Consider the following 16152-nt stretch of genomic DNA (forward strand, 5'->3'; position numbering starts at 1 on the left):
ATCGATTTGCGATTGGGTTGATAACACAGAACATATGGCGCCAAGAAAGAAAAAAAAACAAAAAAAACGACACTTGCTATCTCGAGATGTTGTCGAAACTCACTAGAAAACTGAGAGAACGATGACAACGGCGCTGCGGAACGATAAAAAAGAAATGCGCACAAATTTTAGAGGCTCTGCATTAGTGCGTAAAAGTGTACGCGCGCACATGTGATTTCACGGCAAAATGCAGACCCAGTAGAAAACGGAAAAAAAGAAAAAGGAAGAAACGGATGGAGTTTGAGAAAAGAAGGACGCGTTTTTCTCCGTCGGCCACGGCTTCCTTCTGATCGTTATTTGCAATCTGAATATGTGATCTGTTCCTTTTTGTGTGTCACAGAAAATGGGAACTGTTTCATTAGCTGTTCAACTATTTATTGTATTTTTGTTGACTTCATACTTATTGAACAAGGTGAGTTAAACTAGAACTGGTTTTATCATTTCCGCAATGTTTTAATTAACATAATTAATTTTAGTACTCGACTATACGGAAGCAGAATCCAATCGTAACGATCTCCACATTCATTGGATGGTATTTTTCGCTCATCATTGTCTTCGTCCTTCCTCTTGATGTAGCAATTGTAAGTAACTTGTTTTTATAAAATTAAACATGCATAAAAATATTCTTTTAGGTTGTACTAAAAAATAATTGTTTAGAAAACCTGAATTGTATGACAGTTGATAAAAACACAAACTAATTTCAGACATTCTTCCACAAATGCGAAACTGATCGTCAAAGAATTCTGAATACCACTTCAACGCCTGCACCAGTCGTACCAGAATGTGAACTTCCAGGTGGATATGTTCCAGACGATGTATTTTTCGATCTATGGCGAGTCGTTTACTGGAGTGCTCAAATTCTCACATGGCTCATTTTACCTCTTCTTCAAAGTTATGTGACTGCTGGAAACTTCACTATTTTTGGAAGGATTCGAGCCGCCGTGATTAACAACGCTCTTTACTATGCCATTTATTCCCTTTGCTTTCTGGCGATTCTCATCTACGCCATGCTAAAAGGAGTTTCCATCAATATGTTAGTTCAAAAAAACGGAAATGAGCTGATTCATTCCTAAATAGTTTCAGTGAGAACTTAAAAGTCATCTTGGTCTCTGCATCCAACACTTGGGGACTTTTCCTTCTGGTTGTGTTGCTTGGACACGGACTTGTCGAGCTGCCTCGTAGTCTTTGGCACCATGGAAATAGACGTAAGCTAATAAATCATTGAAATGTAAGATGGCAGCGGAGTTTATTTTTAGATTATCGTCTGAGAAAAACGTATTTCGACATTGAAAAATTGGCATCAGAGAAGAGTGAAGCAGAGGAAAGTGTCAAGGAAATCTACAAGTTCGTTTTAATATTCTGAGCATCAGAAAGCAAAATGTATTATTTTAGAAAAGTTCGCGTTCTTTTCAATTCGATGAAAAATGATTCAAATGGACAACGAAGAAAAGTGAGAACGATTCTGTCGAAATTCAGTGATGACGTCATCGACCAGTTGTTCCCTTCAAGACAAGTTATTGACAATGCGAATATGGAAGAAACTGGAGATTTTTGCTCGGAAGCTAAACTGATTAGTCTTCACAAAAGGACAATTTATGCTGTTCAAACATTGAACAACGCTACTGCGCAGTGGAAGTAAGCGAAGAAGCAAACTAGAGATATGCAGTTTCTATATTGTTTTGATATTTCCAGAGTCCTCGTTGATCGTGCCTTGTTTCTGGAAAATCTCGCATTCTCCGAGTCGAATGGTTACAATCTGGATCTTGCTAGAAATACATGCGTGCCGATTGGAATCCGCCGATTTTGGTATACTCGCCTACAAACTCCATTCTGTCGAGTGTTCGGTGTTCTCACTGTGTTCATGACATTCTTCGTTCTGTTCTCGGAATGCACATTCTTCGTTGTTTCCTATACAGTTTCTCCAGCGGCTTTCGTCACGGAATATGCATCGAATCGGTTTCATTATAAGTATACACAGGTGTGATTATTCATTAATTTTTGATTAGAATGTTCAGTTTTTCAGTTTGTTGCCTTCGGTATCATCGTGTATCTGATGACTTGCGCCTACTTTACAATCTTCCGGTTACAAATCTACAAGTACTACCATTTGGATCCTAATGGACATACCGATGAAAACAGTATTCTTTTCAGCGCGATGTTAGTATATTTGAACATTTTTCTTAGTTTGAATTTTGAATTTACAGTCTACTTTGCCGTCTGACACCACCAATCTGTTTGAACTTCCTTGGAATGATTCATATGGATTCTCATATTTCGATGGCAAAAAGTTTCGGAGTAGAAACTCAATTCACCAAATTGATGGGACATCTCGATGTTATTCCAATTCTTGCCAAAGGAATCAACATTTACCTTCCGATTTGCATCATTTTGTTGTGTGCCATCCACTACTATCGAGTTGGAGCATACGTTCTTCATAACATTGGTTTCGATCAATTTGTAGAATCAGATGAGATGACGAATGATATGGTCAATTCTGGACGGTCACTTGTTCAAATCGAGCGGAATTCAATCAAGAGATCAAACGAGAGAAATCAAAGAAATCAAAACTGGACCAATTCAATCGGGAATAATGCAAATGCATCCAATCCGGTGCCGAAGTACAAGCGTTCTCGAAAAAATGAGGAAGAAAGACCAATGCTGGAAGAGGAGGAAATGGAAGAAAGAGAACTGACAAGTAGCACTCGAATATCCTTGTCTCCTACGGAACATCCATCGTCCAGTGGATTCTTCGACGATATGTGAAAAAAGATCTCGAAATATGGGAAATATATGCTTGTAAATGTGTTATTATTTATTTATTTATTTGAATTAGATTGCCAAATGAATGTGAATAGGTTGTTTGAAATGTTTTATTTTTCTAACGTAGAAGGTCTCAATATCCTTCAAAATCTTTCAAGAATTCAGGCTTTCAGTTGTTCACATCGAAGTTTCAGATGGCGCTGGCCTCTTCCTCAAATGCCATTCCAATGGAAGAACTATTCGCAAATCCATTCAGACCAAAAAAAGAGAAAGTAGTGACAGAAGAAAAACCATTCGTGTATACACCATCAGCCTACGTGCAAATGATTGATCAGATGATTGGAATTAAGACACGACCCTGGAATCCAGAGCGGACGCCGATTAAACCGATTCAAATGTTAACACTTCCTGAAATGTCACGAGAAGAACGGTGGATACAATGGGGAATGGAAAACTGTGGAGTGAAGGCAACAATTTCTGGAGTTCTCGGAGTTGGAGTCGGTTTCGCTTTCGGTCTTTTCACTGCTTCAGTAGATCCACAACTTTCAATGGTTGGTGGTGATCCAACTAAACAGGTAATTTTACTTCCGATTTTAGAACTTCATCAAGATTTTTTTCCGATCAAACATTTATTGAAAAGTATACAAAAAACAATTAGTTCGTTTGCTGAGACGGTCCAAATCCAGCTTCTCTCTTTCCGTAGTAACCATAGGCTGATCCATATCCATATCCACCATAATAACCATTGTAAGCTCCGAGACCGTATCCGCCATAGTAGGATGGGTAATAGGAAGAGTATCCATAATACTGAGCAGAAGCTTCTTGTACGACAGAGCACAAGACGACTGCCAAAACACAGAGAAGAAATTTAGCGTTCATTGTTCGAGTTGATTTTAGTCGTAGGAAATGCAACTTTTATACTAGTCGTCGTTGTTTGCTTTCAACTTTTTTTGGGTCTCCGCACAAAGAGTTTAGTGTGAAATGTGTCAAATTTAGAACTAGTCAACTGATGATTGAAAGTAAATGAATGAAATGTTTACTGCTACGTCAACTCGAACTTTTTTCAGCTCACACTGAAACAAACATGGAAAGAAATGTCGAGTCGAATAAAGTCATATGGAAAGAATTTCGGATCCATCGGTCTCATGTTTTCCGGAACCGAATGTGCACTTGAAACGATTCGAGCAAAAAGTGACTGGCGTAATGGAACTTATTCTGGAGGAATTGTCGGAGGTCTTCTTGGTTTACGAGCTGGAATTATGCCAGCTTTATGGGGAGCTGCTGGTTTTGCGGCATTCTCCACAATTATTGATCATTATATGCGTGGATAGAGGAATTTAGTTGTTTTTTTTCTAATTATTGTTTTATAGCTTATAGTGAGTTACAAACCCCTTTGTTTTTGTTTCCTTCTGATTTTCATCATATAATAAATTCAAACAGTGTCCTCCTCCCTTCCCAAGAATCTACGAAAAATCCAAAGGTTCCCATCATAAATCTGAATGTCGCCGCCGTGTCTACATCAACCGACCCCGTTCTCTCACTTGCTCCTCACCATGTCATTTGTCGCTTTTCAATTCAGAAGTTGCTCTTTTCAACAAGTGTCGATTACCTTCAGTGACCCTCATCGGCGGAAAGGTGCAAAGTGGGGTTGTCACTCAAAACAAGCGGATATTCTTCTTTTCTCTCTATCGTGTCCGACAAATCGTTTACGATGCAACAAAGGACACCGCGCGGAAACAGCTGTCTATTGTCTTCCGGGGCCAATTTCTTCTTTCTCGATCACCTGTTTTACAGTATTAACTGTGCATATTACGCCAATTGAAAGCCATCAGTAATTGGCCACACGAGTCAGTTGACTCTCTTGTTGCGCAAGTTTTAATGACTCGGAGAAAGGCGATAGGTGTGAGAGGATGCTGGTTACATCATCTGTAGAACACTTGTTTGAGAGTGTGATTAGAATAAATCGACCGTAAATTATTAAGAGAGAAAATAATATGTTTGTTGAGTCATAAAGAAGATTAATTGATCATTATTATGATATGATACCAACACTTTTTTGAATTTCCTGTGCAGGTTTTTTGAATACAATCAAATATGAACATTTTTCTCATCGCACTAATAAGTTGGATCAGGACTTGAAACTGTATACACTAGAAATCTGACTGAGCAATAATCTACTACTTTTGAGTTTTTGAAAAGCCAAGGCTTCTCATTTCAAGTTTGCTCTGGTTCGATTCTGAAAGAGATTCAGTTAAAAATAGAGTGAGGTTAAACTCTGAAGCTCCCAAGTTTTCAAGAGTTTGTCTCAAATTTGGAAAAATTTTTCGGTGAGATTACTGTAATACTTTGCTTTAGTTTTTCAATGATTATATTTCTTTGTTCTCTGAACTTCTCAACTTAGAACCAGTTACTGTATTTTCTTGTGCATTTTCTAGTATTTTCAAGAGCTAGATTTTATTCTCAGATAAGTCATATTCTTTTAATGGACATTCTACTAAACTAAGTGATGTTTCGCGGAAATAAATAACCACTGTGAGTTTTAATCTGCTAAAATACGGTGCTTTTTGGAAGGCTGAAATAAAACTCGTCTCTACCAAATTTCAAATTTCTGGACGCTGTCCAAGCAATAACAATTACCTAAAATTTCTGAAAGTTACTGTAATGATGTCCGATCTTTTCTATTATGATTTCATTCTTACAAGTCTTATTTTTAGGATTACGACACTGCTGAAAATACTATTTATTTGATGTTTGAGCTCAGATACTATGATACTCAAAAAACAATTACTATCACAAGATACCTGTTATTACAAAGATCAGTGGATTATTAGTTTACAAAGATATGGGGGGGGGGGGGGGGGGGTTACTGTATCTCTCTGAATGGAAATGAAAAGAACTTAATTGGATATCTAAATAATGGAACCATGTCGTGAAAGGAGCACTATCTACTTAGCTGGTAAAAATTGTAAAATGTTGCTCTCTAGTCTTTTCCAGATATTCCCAGTCTTCAAATCATATCCTGACCATCTCCTACAGTCTTCATTATGTAATTTCTGTAAACTCAAAAAAAAGTGTCGGTCCCTTCTCACATCATCTAACATCAATTGTTATTCTAAAACCCGTCGCCACTGACATATCACTTCTGTATCGTCCTCATCGTCGTCGTATTTCTCTTGTTTCGATTCTTCATCTTCTAAATAAATCGGTTCTTCTTCTCCACATACGCTTCACTGAACACCGTATTCTAGAGCTGATTGTATCGGAGGTCCGGTAGTCCCACAGTACGAACCTTCTTTTTCTTTTCGGTCCAACCTATTCTTCTGATTACAATCATCACGCGGGGCGCCCGTTTTCTTCCTTCTCCAATCCCCTCTCCCCTATTTTTGACATCTATGCATAGTGTCAGTTACAGTATGACTCGAGAAAAATAGAAGGAGGCCGTTGGAATATGTCGGGCGGGGCCCCCCACCACCACCGTAACACAAATATTTGCATTCGAAAATATGTTGTGACAAGAAAAATGGGGGTGGAAATAAGAAGATGTAGAGGAGAAGAAGTTGCGAAAACGCGATATCGGATCGCAATTTGAAAGCGATGACGCTAATTTAATTAGTGTGGCCTATGATCTGGTTGAGTGAAGAAGTTTCACTGTTTGTTGTTTTTGATTCATGGAGACGACACGACCCCACGCTTCGACACCACGAAGAAGCTGAAGAAGTGGAAGACGTCGGAGACGCAGAAGCCGACGGAGAGATTACTGTAGATGATGAGGAAAAACTTGAGAATGTTTATATTGGGAAAGATACAACAACTAATTGTTATTAGAACTGTCTTCGAGAACAAAACACGATTTTTTCAATTTTCCACAAATTGAGAGAAGTTGGTTGTTGGAAGCGAAGACATTTCCGATGCTGAACAAGTTAACGTTTTCATTCGTGTCCCGGTGAATTCAGAATTTATAAAAATTTAACTGTTGGATAATTACTTTTCAAAAACAACTCAGGCTTACCACCAAAAACGTAAAATTTTGTTAATGAAAACATTCAGTTGGGAAAAAATTCTACTCATGCAGATCACAAATGAAACGAATCCTTATTACCAGCAGTGTGTGTTCTGTTAGAACTTCAAAATCATTTGGATTTCATTAGGATTGTTTTGCTCGAAAATTGAGAAATAAACCCGTCATATTATTTGAGTAATTAGTGACAATTCCGTGCTGAATGAAAAAAGGGGAACGGAGTTTGCGAATTGAAATTTCAATTTCAATTTAATACCCCGCCCCTCAAAACGAACAGCAGAGGAGCTGGTTTACTACAACATCTATAAATAATTTGTTAAAACTACGTTTTTTTAATGAATTCTGTAAAACTGTTAAACAAACTCTCCAAACACAAACTACCCATATTCCAGCTGTCACTTTGACCACCCTCCGAGTGAGAAACGACATGAAGAGAAACGAGCAAATGGAGACTACTGTATCAACATTGATAACATAATGTTTCCCGTTAGTTGCTCTCCTATTCTACTCATTTACTCGTTCTCCATGCCAATGATTACTCTCACTTTCCCCCTTTTTCTCTTCCCTCTTTACCTTATTTTATTCATCTGCCCTTCTTCTCCAAACATATATATTTTTATGTATTATGCCCGTAGGTGTTACTAGTTTATGTGTTTCTCGGGTCAATTACATAACAAGATGGTATTCAAATGCTCGTTGCATCACACAGCTCACTTGCCAACTACCTCTTGTCCTTGATGTCTGTCGTCTCTTCTCAATCCTATACTATTTCTTTCTGCTATCAGATCTTGGTGCATCTTCAGAGTTGCGCCACCTCCAACGACTTGTGTATGTCGCACCTTATAATTTGCGGATTAGCCGCCCGACATCATCGCATTTGTATGGAAATACTCCCTATGTCGGCTAGTTCTTTAGCCGGGTACTTGGATACTGTAGTCGTCTTCAAACTGAACACTTCAGAGTATTATGTATTGTGCTCAACATACTTGAAGTAATCCGGATGGTCCCTGCAGGTGACACATCTCTTTTTTATTGTGAATAGAACGAAAGTGTCACTGTCTCTAGAGTTGTTCATGAAAGACGAATGAGATAATTACGAGTGTTCAAAAGAGAGCAAGTGCCTGTCCCCTCAATTGACATGTTTCTGTTATAAACAGATGTAAACAACCGATAAAAACAAGATCAATTTGTATCTAATCGACATATACCGTATATGTATACGAACTACTACTGATTTCAAATTCGACACCAGCGACACCTAATCGGGGTTGTCACAATGTGCCACACATCAAACCGTTTGAAGAGAAGGGTGGCATAAGGTGGAAACTTCTCGATAATTTGATTTGACGTGGCAACTTGATGAATGGATTTGATAAGGAAGGCAACAGATGAGGGGGTGACAACAAATTGTATTTCCGATTCGTATATATTATATATGTGGATATAGGTATTATGAGATAGAGAAAACAGTTGAACCCATTTATGAAAAATTGCAATCTCAAAAATTTTTCTAAGGAATAGGATCGACCAGCTAGATTCTCCGAACGAAAAATCAGTTCAATGGGTACTGTTCCAGGGATAAAAATTTCAGAATTCCGGAACGGACCAAACAATTCTCAATGATTCAAATTGTTTTAAACGAAAACTCGGAAAGGGCGGTTCTGATTTTTAATTTAGGCCCCCGATTCCTTTTTTCTGAACGCTGTTTTCTATAAAAATCGGCTGAAAATTTCATTTTTGTGAAAAAATAACTTCAACCTCTACGAACCATTCCATTTTTTCATAGATTTCTAGTTTCCCCACCTAGATTTAAATTATTCTCAAAAACTTTTACTGAACCTATCGAAATTTTCAAACATGAGTCTTTCGAGTCTTCTGTCAATAAACCCAGGTACAGTAACCCTTATTTCTGATGTTGGTTCGAATGGAATACCGTAACCTTAGGAATTCAACATGGAAGGACTAGTTTCATCAATACAGTAATGCCTGTTTTCTAGAAAAAACATGAAGAACTCTGTTTGAAATATGAACTGATGTTTCCAAAACTAATTAACTTGCTCATCCAAATTTGGAACAACTCCTAGATTTTAAAACTTTGTATTTCTGTATCCCTCCCCTTACCATTTCATAATATTGTATTCATTAGTAGTACGTATTCCCTGATATTGCATTTGCAGATAGACTCATTTCCACCATTAATACCATCTCATTACCCTCCGTATCAATCGTTATCAGTGTCTTGTCTCTTCAACTGATCGGCTCAGAAGCTTCTGTCGGTCTCCTTTCATCTTACTGTTTACTTCTCAAATTCACTAATACTCTTGACACTGAAAATGAAATATGATTTATTTTTGAATTATGACGGTTGAAGCTCAAAAGAAAAAGATCAAAAATGAATGGAAGAAAATGATGGGAGGGGATTGTACCACGTGCATAATAGGGAGAGAGAAATGGAACATATTGAAATAATGATTGCACGAATGAGATCGATTGGAACGGAAGCGTAGAATGCTGAAAGGGATGGGAAACGGAAGGAATGAAAAGACTAGAAAAGATTAAAACACAATGAAAAACAAAGAAGAATTTTAATTTATTTGATAATTGAATGAATAAAATATCATTCGGATCTTGGAGAAGATCCATTTTCATTTGGGGAGGAATTCGAAGAAGATCTCTTTCGACCGGAAGAATCTACATTAGTATCCAGAGGAAGTACTCTAGAAGCCATCATGGATAAAAGTTTTTGACTATCGATTGGGGGAGGAAATAGGTATGCAGGTAGATTACGAGCATTCATCGGATGAGGTGGGCCAATCATCGGCATAGCTGCCATTGGGTGCATCATTCTCGGTGGAAAACATATACCGGGAGGGAGGAAAGGAGGAAATGGCATTGGATGATGGGCAAGCATTTCAGGAAAATCTTCGGACGTCTTCTTGTATCTGAAATTATGAGGTATTGAGTTTGAGTGTCGGATGTCTTACTGTAATTCTGATCCACAGAAGTTTCTAGAGAATTCCAAATTATCATTAGTTTACCCAACAATCCCAAACATTTTCATATTCCCAGGATGCACCCCTCCGATACCCTCCGTGGGTGCGATTAATGACAACAAATTGGTGACAAATTATCGAAACAACTGTCTTTTTTCTTTCTCTTTCTCCCGTCTTCGTTGTCATTATGTGTGTGCTCACAGAGCCCCCCTCTCAGGTTGTAATACTTTTCTTCTGATTCTTCCTCTCACCTTTTCCTCCTGCGCAAAAACGATCCATTGTCAAACATATCCTCACATTTGGGATCCAGAGCCCAATAATTTCCTTTTCCGGGATTCCCGGGTCCACGTGGCACTTTTACGAAACAGTCATTCAGACTCAAATTGTGACGAATAGAGTTTTGCCATGCCGGAAATTTTTCTTTGTAATATTCGAAACGATTGATTATGAATTCGCAAATTTCCGAGAGAGTCAACTTCTTCCCAGGAGAGTTTATAATGGACATGGCGATTAGAGCGATGTATGAGTAGGGTGGCTTTGAGTGACTGCTTTTTCGGTGTCCAGACATTGAGGTTGGTCTGGAAAATTCTTGCTTTTGAAAATGATGGAAAGTTGGGAATCTTTGATTTCAGGACGATTTAGTGGCTACTTCGTTTTGATTGTCTACAATAAGTAAGTGGAACTTTAATCGGTGTCCAATTTAGATACAGTAATCCTGTCACTTTTCCTCTCGACCGGAGGGATTATTACAGATTCTTGAATAGAGAAAATTAGTTGGACAGGAACAAGACAGCTCATTCTTATAGATTCTAGTTGTATTAACTATAAACTTCTGCTGTTTTTCATATTTTTCTCAGTTTCTTCCATTGTATGGTTCTTTATTAATATGACTACTGTAGATTTCTTTTGTTCTACGTGAGACGAGTAATTAAGTGAACATAAGGTAAATCATTACGTAGTTGAGTAATCAAATCTACAGTAACCCATCTAGTTTACCTAATTTACTCTCTAACTAACTCCAAATCTGTTTTGATTATCACTTACGGAATAGAAGAGTCCTCATCGTCGTCTTCTTCTTCTTTTTCATCTTTTCCACTCAGATCATCCGATGAACTTTCCGCTGTGCTCGACGTCGAGTTGTTCCTCTTACTTGACTTTCTCACTGGTTCATCATCATCTTCTGTTGGATCATCTCCAAGTGATCTACTCCTTTTTCGACTCTCCAACTCTGGTTTGACGTCTTCTAAAGATGCCGATGTCGATGGTTCCGACAGTCTTGTGTTGCTACGAGATGGTTCCTGTTGTTCCTCATTGAAAGTGACTTCTGGTTCCAACTTTGGAGGATTATCGAAATCCTTTTTCGGTTTAGTAGCCAGAATGGATTCCATTGAGAAGAGCATCGTTTTATTCTCACTTTTCTATTTCTACCAAAATCTGTAAAAGTTTATTTTAGAACTGGTTGTAAAAAACGGGGAGAAAAGATAAGCAAGACTAATATTTTCATAGCGTTATCGAAATTATGAAAATGGAAATCGAAACTAAAAGGACTGGAGATGATAGAGACATTGAGAGAAAATGATAATTATTAATAATAAAATTGTCATTATCGGATAGAAGACGAAGTACGGTAGATGAATAATATGAATAAGAAGAAAAACGAAAAAGAAGAAGAAGGGATGATCATGGATAAGGGCTGAGCACTTGAACTCATGAATGGATACTGTAGGAATATTAAAAGGGCAGATGATCATTGTTGGGGAAACATACTAATAATTCTCAAGAGTGTGAATTAGAAGAGAACCGATTATAGTACATGAAGAGAGGGTTCGGTTTGAGAGAAGAAGAAGTGTTCGGTTGAAAAACAAGAGAGTCATCATTGAAAAGAAAACAGAAATTGTATCACTTTCAATATCAGTTATCTTAGTTAACACAAACAACATATCAAATGTCAGAGGATCCTTCTGAGAGAGAGATGTGATTTGGTGGCTCCCAGGGAATGAGAAGAACAATTGAAAAATGATGGAAGGAGAAGTGGAAGTTTGGAGGAGAGTGGGATACTGTAGATTTATGATGGAGGACATGTGGACACAAAAGTTGAGCAAGTTTTTTCGTGTTGTTGGAAAGTGGAGAGAAGAATCAAACTCTTGGGAGACAAGTTGTAAATTGATGAGAGGATGGAAAAGCAAGACAAAAAAAACCCGGAGGTGTTAAGAGTTACCGTAATCCTTAGACGAGGGAATAGAGAAAGTAGAGCATGTACAACTGATTTGAAACTTTAGTGATACGTGACCCCTAATTAGGAAACCTGTAGAAATCCAATGTTGTGAAAAAGGAAAAAGAGAGAAACCGGTAAACGCGGGCGCCACGCTGCAAACTGAAAAGTACTCGGATGTAGGTAACAAGAATAATATATACTGTGGTGTGTTCTAGATCTTCAATAATATTAATTTTCTGGTCCAATTCTTCCGTTTTCATGTCTCATCATCGAAAAAAGAGCGGGTAAGAATTATAAGAAGACTTCGGTAATTGGCCGACCCCGCCCCCTCTCATTGGTCCACCGCCTCGGCTCCGCCCACGCGTCGCCTCGAAACTGAGACTCATCACTAGTGACACACAGAGAGAAAAGACATACATACACACTAATACATATATTTTATCACTGTGATGATGATGATGATGATCCTCACGATCCAATCATAAGAAGAGAAGAAAACTACCAAATTCAGAAGACGTTGGGGCGGGGTGAGAGAGGTCGGGCATTCTGATTACTCAATTTTCAACTACATAATTCTGGGTGGCAATCGCCACTGTTTTTATCTGATTAAGATTGATGAGAAAAGGAAGTGTCGGCAAGAAAGAGAGAATATATAATAGAAGACAAATGAGGGAATAATGAGGTAATAGATGGCCCCGGAGGACGAGGGGCATATCACATAAAAGAAGAAGAGGGACCATTCTCTGATTAAGTTATCAGTAAGGGACGAAAGAGGTCAGTTAAGTGTACAAACAGCCTGTTCGGAGCCGGCGAGTGATAGCGAAAGAGCCATTCAAAGTATAATAACTAATGTTGTTAGATAATAATTATGTATTAGTTGTGGTGTCAAGGGGTGTTGAGGTCGGGAAATGAATCCTTTGAGATAATATGTTTCCGGTTTGAGATACACAGATTAGGTTAGTGAATTAACATAGACAATACTTCTAAATATTGTCGACTGTGGGTTGAATACTGAAGCTTGAGCTTAGAAAACTTCTCATTTCCTGAAACTTCTGAGGGACACGTAAAGTCAAAATCTAAACGTTCACACAGCCGTCCCACAGTTTTCATTTGTTGAGATGACTGAAAAGTAAGTTCATAAAATTCACAATTACCTAATTCCCCCTCTCACTCCCCAATAATGGGTTCTTTTCAGGACTATACCTAATGATATGACGAGGCGGCTGGTCTCAAAATGAAGAGATGGGGCTATAAATTTGGAAGAAAATGCATTTCCTGCTGTATTTGGTTTCTTCAATTGTTATTGCACTTGCAAATTGACGAAGACGACAACGAGTTGAAAGGGTGGGAGAGGGGAAAAGTTTTGATAGTGACAAGAAGAGAAAAGGAGCAAAAGTGACATGAGAACATGTGACGTGAAATCTTAAAACAAGGACTTGCTCTGAAACAGGTCCAATCACCAATCTAGATGTACGGAAAAAAGAGAATTCGATTCTATAAAAATATAATGTATCCATCTGGAAACGTGAAAGATGATTGGAATACGAAAAAATTCCAGTAAACAATCTAGAAAAGTCATAAAGTTTCCTGAATTACCAAGGTAATGTGTCTAGAAAACTTGGTTATTTTTGGTTTAACATTTTCGGAAAAATTCTCAAAACGAAGTGAAGTTTCTGAGAATAGGCGAAAAGACATATCGATGGGATACAGTAGAAAATTGCTGGTAGTTTTCTCCCAATGAAAAATTCGAACCCAGAGGGAAGATAAAAGCACGATAGAGCATAACATGAGGTTAAGATCTTTACCTTATATTAGAACTACAATATAAACTAACTCTGCCTGTTCGAGAAACCAATGAGACCCCAAAAATCTACAGTCTAATAGGAAAATCGGTGTGATTCCACCAATCGGGTCAACCAGTTTGGCCCCCCTAAACATGTCAAACTTCTCAGGCGCCAATACCAAAATATCAGCAAATAACCAAAAGATTTACAAGGCCATAAACACGTAGGTAACCCCTTCTCCTTCTTCTTTTATGATCGACCTTACTTTTTATTTCATATTTCTGGCTGGGGGAGGTATCCATTATGAGTTGCTTTGGCAACTGATACCCAGTAATAATCAAAATGCGGGAAGAATCAGAAGAAGGCGGGAAAATAAAGATAAAGTCATCAAAACGTGTCGGCACCCGTTTGTGCAAACTTTAACTGCTTATCTTCTTGCTCGCTGGCTCCGACCGGCTCGCGACAAGCAGGTGTCACTAAAACATGTTCTTCGACCACAATAACCCAGAAGAAGCACTTCGGGACGCCCCGGCGCCAAAATCGATCCATCTTCATTCGAGTGCCGGGTGCCCGGTTATCTGCGACAGAATCTAAAATGGTTGAAGGGGGGTCTTCATGAAGAAACATAGGTACAACACAACGCCAAGTTTCACAACGATGCGCTGACACGATACCGTCTTTTAACTTGCCGCTCCTCATCTCTCCAAGATCCTCTCTCCTCCTCTTCCGTTTCCCAACTAATTGTCGCTTATTTTCCCAGGCTCGATTTGCTTTCTGGAAGGAGACCGTTATCCGATAATTGTAGCGGATGGAATGGAAAAAAAGCGGTGAAATGAAATAGTAACTTTCCTCGGAGAAAAGTTCGAGGGCAGGTGTTTAATGAGGGGATTATGTAATAGAGAGAGCCGACGACACTTCCGTTTTGACGGGAGAAGTTCTCCTGACAGTAATTGCTTCTCTTTGATTAGATGCCGCAATATTGCAATCTATATGCCGATCATTTCCTATAGGAATGAGAACATGGTACCGGAAGACAGTAGAGGAAGGGTAAAGAAAACACACGAGAGTAATAAATCAAAAAGGTGTCGAAATGCGGGAATGACTAACTATTTGCGGAAATTGGAAGAGATTGAGATCTTGTTGAGGTTATCAAGTTTGACCTATTTACTTGTTTTGGAATAAGGAGTTAATTGTGACTGATACACGAGCAATCTCGCAAGTAATTTTAGTTGAGCGCTATTGGAAGTGGGCGGAGCAGATGAAAAAAGTGAGTTGCTCAAAAGATGACCTGCCTCCTCGAATCATCCACTTCTTTCTTATCTTCCAATTTCTTTTGTTTTCCAAACATTTCATTTCGAAACATCATGAAACAACTTTAGCAATAGCACATGTGCACTTCCTCCCTGACCGATCCTCCAATCACATCCATCTCAATTCTTCTCATCTCTTTTATCACCATCAACAACAATCAGTCCTACTGTAGGTGCCACAACTGGCCACGTCATCATCGATCCTCCAGGCGGGTGTTTGTTGATCCAACCGCTTGTAAAAACGGCTGTCAGTAGCTCGTAGTGTACCGGGAGGTCTTCTCTCTCCGAGCAGAGTAAGAAGAAGATGAATTAGAAAATGGGATTGATGAGAAGAAAGTACGGGGGTACTGAGTAGAACTTTATGAAAGTTGGAAGAGAAGGTCTTTCTGGTTTCCCTTGGATTCAGGTACTGTAACAATCAAGGATTAAGAAATTGAAGAGGGTTGTGGTGAAAGAATAAAAGACAACATTTAGATAAGCGAAAGAACTTTTCAAAGAATGGTATGTACGCACCGTAGTAAAAATTGAAAACCTACATCTATAGAAATAATGAAAAGAAAAAATAATTGTTCAATAAACACATATTTTGTCTCTGGATTTAAGATACTTACAGTACTACATCTGACCTAATACTCTGACCAAAATCAGCTGAAATATCCTTATGTTCAAGTAATAAAAACCGCACACCTCCAAGTTGATAAACTAGACAGAGTGTTATTTTTTTGTAAACTTTCCGTCTCCCCCACAGAAAACTTTACACTCTCGGATGGTTGTGTTCACACTGAATATAATCAGATTAGTGTTTGCAGAAGAAGCATTGGATCCTCATCTCTGCCGTTATTCTCGGCAAGTGCATCATCACAATTTGTCACCAATTGATATATCGATGGAACAGCCGTGTATTCTTATTCTACTAAAGAAAATCAACCGTTCGGAATGAGAATGAATTGGCTCTAGTAAACAGGACAATATTTCTCTCTCATGTGCATATAAATTCATAATGGGACATTGATATCTAATTGAATATGGATCA

General features: G+C 38.4%; 4 protein-coding genes across 4 annotated transcripts; 2 read left to right on the top strand and 2 right to left on the bottom strand.

The window, feature by feature from the left end:
* Positions 1 to 382: 382 nt before the first annotated feature.
* GCK72_005376 (uncharacterized protein) lies at positions 383 to 2802 on the top strand (the record flags this gene model as incomplete). Its single annotated transcript, XM_053725155.1, has 9 exons — positions 383 to 451; positions 516 to 620; positions 744 to 1072; positions 1123 to 1244; positions 1296 to 1383; positions 1432 to 1674; positions 1732 to 2017; positions 2063 to 2196; positions 2244 to 2802. 9 exons carry the CDS (start codon positions 383 to 385, stop codon positions 2800 to 2802), a joined length of 1935 nt encoding a protein of 644 aa, XP_053589349.1.
* Positions 2803 to 2993: 191 nt separating this feature from the next.
* On the top strand, positions 2994 to 4130 carry GCK72_005377 (uncharacterized protein; the record flags this gene model as incomplete). Its single annotated transcript, XM_003117379.2, has 2 exons — positions 2994 to 3374; positions 3867 to 4130. 2 exons carry the CDS (start codon positions 2994 to 2996, stop codon positions 4128 to 4130), a joined length of 645 nt encoding a protein of 214 aa, XP_003117427.2.
* Positions 3454 to 3678, bottom strand: GCK72_005378 (uncharacterized protein; the record flags this gene model as incomplete). The annotated part of the gene is made up of 1 exon (XM_053725156.1): positions 3454 to 3678. One exon carries the CDS (start codon positions 3676 to 3678, stop codon positions 3454 to 3456), a length of 225 nt encoding a protein of 74 aa, XP_053589350.1.
* Positions 4131 to 9434: 5304 nt separating the features above from the next.
* Positions 9435 to 11198, bottom strand: GCK72_005379 (uncharacterized protein; the record flags this gene model as incomplete). Its single annotated transcript, XM_003116690.2, has 3 exons — positions 9435 to 9759; positions 10062 to 10388; positions 10855 to 11198. The coding sequence occupies 3 exons, from the start codon at positions 11196 to 11198 to the stop codon at positions 9435 to 9437; spliced, it is 996 nt and encodes a 331-aa protein (XP_003116738.2).
* Positions 11199 to 16152: the final 4954 nt, after the last annotated feature.

This window comes from Caenorhabditis remanei, chromosome II (genome assembly GCF_010183535.1).
Source record: "Caenorhabditis remanei strain PX506 chromosome II, whole genome shotgun sequence".
Taxonomy (NCBI): domain Eukaryota; kingdom Metazoa; phylum Nematoda; class Chromadorea; order Rhabditida; family Rhabditidae; genus Caenorhabditis; species Caenorhabditis remanei.